The sequence below is a fragment of the Diadema setosum genome, chromosome 10, assembly GCF_964275005.1.
Source record: "Diadema setosum chromosome 10, eeDiaSeto1, whole genome shotgun sequence".
In the NCBI taxonomy this organism is placed as follows: Eukaryota; Metazoa; Echinodermata; class Echinoidea; order Diadematoida; family Diadematidae; genus Diadema; species Diadema setosum.
Window position 1 is genome coordinate 18,830,740 of NC_092694.1, and position 3,782 is coordinate 18,834,521.

At 38.1% G+C, this 3,782-nt stretch overlaps 1 protein-coding gene across 1 annotated transcript; it reads right to left on the minus strand.

Moving 5' to 3' along the window:
- Window positions 1-2,056: 2,056 nt before the first annotated feature.
- On the minus strand, window positions 2,057-3,088 carry LOC140233832 (carbohydrate sulfotransferase 1-like). The gene has a single exon (XM_072313925.1). The coding sequence runs from the start codon at window positions 3,086-3,088 to the stop codon at window positions 2,057-2,059; it is 1,032 nt and encodes a 343-aa protein (XP_072170026.1).
- Window positions 3,089-3,782: the final 694 nt, after the last annotated feature.

The following is a 3,782-nucleotide window of genomic DNA, read 5'->3' on the forward strand; positions in this document are numbered from 1 at the left end:
CATTGTCAGGGTGTTAACCACACACTCCTATACGCACCCATTGACCCCTGTGTAAAGTGAAAGTTTTGTACAGAGGGCTGAAAATAGAGCAAAATCTGGAACCTAACTGTGAAATTAATCATGGATTTCATGAAACTGATTTATGCTTTCATATTTAAACCACCTCCAACAAAATTGTACACTATTCAGCTATGACTCATATCAATGACAGAGTTATCTTATATGTAGTTTTTGAATCATTAAGAATCAAAAGTGGGAAATATGTTTTGAAACACCTAGTATATATATATATATATATATATATACATATAAATAACAACCAGACATGTTTCATGGGTATACGCTGATTGATTGAAATCGCGAATATCAACTTCGTTATGAAAAGTATTGAGTCCGAATAGAAATCCAATAGATCGTACACTATGTTTCAAAATTGATTTTGACTGAACACGATGACTTTGTTTGTTTATTTATGTAATTTCGTGTTAACTTTACACACCCGGATCCCTTCAGTTGCTGCTCTACCATCTTACTATAATTTTACTATAATTTTCATTCTTCTTTTTCCAACAAAACATAACACAAAATAAATCAGGAATTACATCATTAACACAAACATTCGCTTTTGCAAAAGATAAACGGTACCGATAAACATAAGAATGCATACGGGCAAAAATAAATACACAGTTATGCTTCAGTTGAAAAAAGAAAAAAGAATTGGGAGGTCCGCTAAAAAGCAAGCTTGTATATTGTGAACCACTCAAAAAAAAAAGGGGGGGGGGAAACCTTATGAATTACTTATTTACAAACACTTATCACAAATATGATTTACGACAGGACGGAACAAAACAGGAGAAACACAACAACATGACACGACTTGACAAAATAGATAGAAAAAATGTAAGGTAAGAAAGAAAAGGAGAGAATGCCTATACGCTGAACAAGGGAAATGGAACAGGGGATGATTGAGGATGTCTTTCAGAGAGCTGGTGCTGCATACAGCTGTGAAAGGATTATGATGGCTACTTCATTGCGTAAAGATGAATTCAGTGATTGATTGATTGGTGGATGGATGATGAACCCTGAGGTTGATGAGACGTAGCTAATGAAAAAGGCATATCAGAGAGGATCTAACAAAGAATTTCAACTTGCGCTTGAAAGAATACAAAGATGTAGAATTTTTTATTTCACAGGTTAATGAGTTCCAAAATCTAGGACCGGTGTATATAAAATGTATTCTGAGCCAATAAAGTTCTCAGGAGGGGTAAATGAAACTCATTAGATTGCCTAGCGGGGTAATTATGAAAAGACTGGTTCCGTGGGGACATTGACTTGAAAATACTGGGAAGTGCATTTACACTGAAATTAAACATAAACCGACCAAGTTGAAAAAAAAGTACAAATCTTTGATTTTTCAAAATCTTATATTTAGTAAATAATGGCTCTGAATGGGAACGTGGCGGGACGCCACAAATAATACGAGGAGCCTTTTTTGTAATAACAGTAGTTTATCTAGTAAAGTTTGATGGGGACTATCCCATGCTAGGAGTCCGTAATTAAGATAAGGTAAAATTAAAGAAAAATACAACGTCAACAAAGAGGACAATGGAATATGAAACTTGAGTCTATTAATAATACCAATATTAAATTGTTGTACAAATGTTAATAACATGCGGCCTCCACGAAAGTTTATCGTCCACTGTGATACCAAGGAATTTTATATGAGATACTCGTTCTAACAAAGTGTCGTCAAAAATGATATCTATGAGTGAAGCTTCTATGGAATTGCTAAAAATCATAAACTTATTTTTCTGGGGATTAAGTGATAATTTATTCGTTCTTATCAACATTACCGGGTGGCACTATCCGAAGGGATTAGATATCATAAGTTTATATTCTTTTCTCGAAGCAATACAACTAATTTCGGACAAGAGATATTCGTTTGTGATGTCCGTTGCACATTGAGACGAGTTATGTTTGATATGTAAAGGAGAGGAAACAAACGTATAACAGCATGAAAGTCATCTCTTTCCTTGAAAATACAAAGAAGAAAGCATCAGTTGATTGCACCTGATTTCATCCTCTCTTTCAGTTTTCTATAGGGTTGGTACCCCAAAGCATTTATCACATCCATGCATTCTTCTTCGATCTGTTCAACCTCACTCTCGCTGAGATCGAAGATCCACTCCTGAGCCCTATCCTTAGGGTTACTTTGCAATCCATTAAGTTTCCCAGGGCGAGTGTTGTTTCTGTATAATTCGAGCCATTGTTCAATCTCCAACGGTACGGGTAGTCCTACAAAATTGTAGATGTCTTTAGTAACCAGAATAGGAGAACGGGCAAATTCTTCGAATTTTAAGAGCTTGTAATGGTCTTCTAGCCACTCTGGAAGCCGTGCAGAATTAAAAAGGTTTTGTCTCATCCACAAGCAATAAGCTTGAACAGAATCTCTTCCTCTCATCGTCTGGTTAAGTAAGACCAATGCTTTCAGTCTACCCTTTCGGGGAAGTTGGTCACTTAAAGCTAAGAGGTCATCGTCTGAGAGCCTTGTTATGACGTGTTGGATCAGGGAAGAGGCGACACCACGCGGGTCACGGACAACATGAAGGATCTTGACATTAATCTGGTCATCGACAACCAGGGATTTTAGCTTGTCCATATCTGTACGAACCACTTTGATTGCCACTCGCCCACCGTTCCTCTCACACGTTTCACCAAGTAAAGTAGCGTTAGATATCATGCACTGTGTGCCTTCACTATCAATTTCGCACACTCGCCGAGTTCGGAGCATTTCGTTATATGCTGTCAGCATCGTGGTAAAATCTTCCCGAAACTTGCATCGGGATATTTCTCTCAGAATATCCCTCTCCGTTGCTGCCGATAAGAGGTTCACTCCATCCACTGTCTTGGCTTCATCGCTCATCATCCACAGGGGCTCGAAAAGGTAGAAAATCTTAGGGTTTTTGTTGAAGATTTCACCGACTGTTGAGGACCCGAATCCTCTCTGAGACATGAGGATCACAAACACTCTTTCGGACCTCTCCTCAAACGATTTTTCTATAGCGTGCTCGGGCATAGCAGGTCTCATCTTGTCGCTCTTTCCCGTGGTAGCTAGAACCCCCAAAACTGGTTGTTTTTTGCTTCGGGCCTGGTCACCGGAAGAGATTCCATTCTTTAAGAAGTATAATACAGCGACCGCGAAAACAACCAGAACTGAAACTCTTGGAATTCTCTCGTTATTGGCCATTTCTTTTGCGATAGGGATGCTTCAGCGCATCAGTGTTATTACTGCTAAGGTTTCTGTACGAAATGAAGAATCGACAGTCTTTATCACCCTATATTTGAACAGGTTTACTTAATTTGTTGATTGATCTACAGCTGCAGAGCAGGCAGATGGTCAGATTTTGTCAAACATCAAATAATCGATAACACAGGCACATATAGATGTACATGAAAACGAAGTATGAAACTCTATGATAAAATAATGTACTATTAGGGGCGAAATACAAAAGCTGAAAACACTCGTATGACCTGCATGTCTGGCGTCACCTACATTAGTGCGGCTAAGTAATGGGAGAATTAGATGAAATTAAATTAAATAACCTTGCAAGGCAAACAACTTCAAGTATATCCACAGACACTGAAGTGAATCCGCATGCCTGTCTCGAAGTGTCCGCCTTTTGATCTTTCTGCAATAACACATAATTATATTGGAAACAAACCCGAAGCCTACACATACGCAATATTTACTCAAGATATATCACGTGTGTTATCATTGTGTA

What these genes read in the sequence shown, in the direction of transcription:
- LOC140233832 (XM_072313925.1), bottom strand. Translation starts at nt 3,088, where the DNA reads ATGAGACCTGCTATGCCCGAGCACGCTATAGAAAAATCGTTTGAGGAG.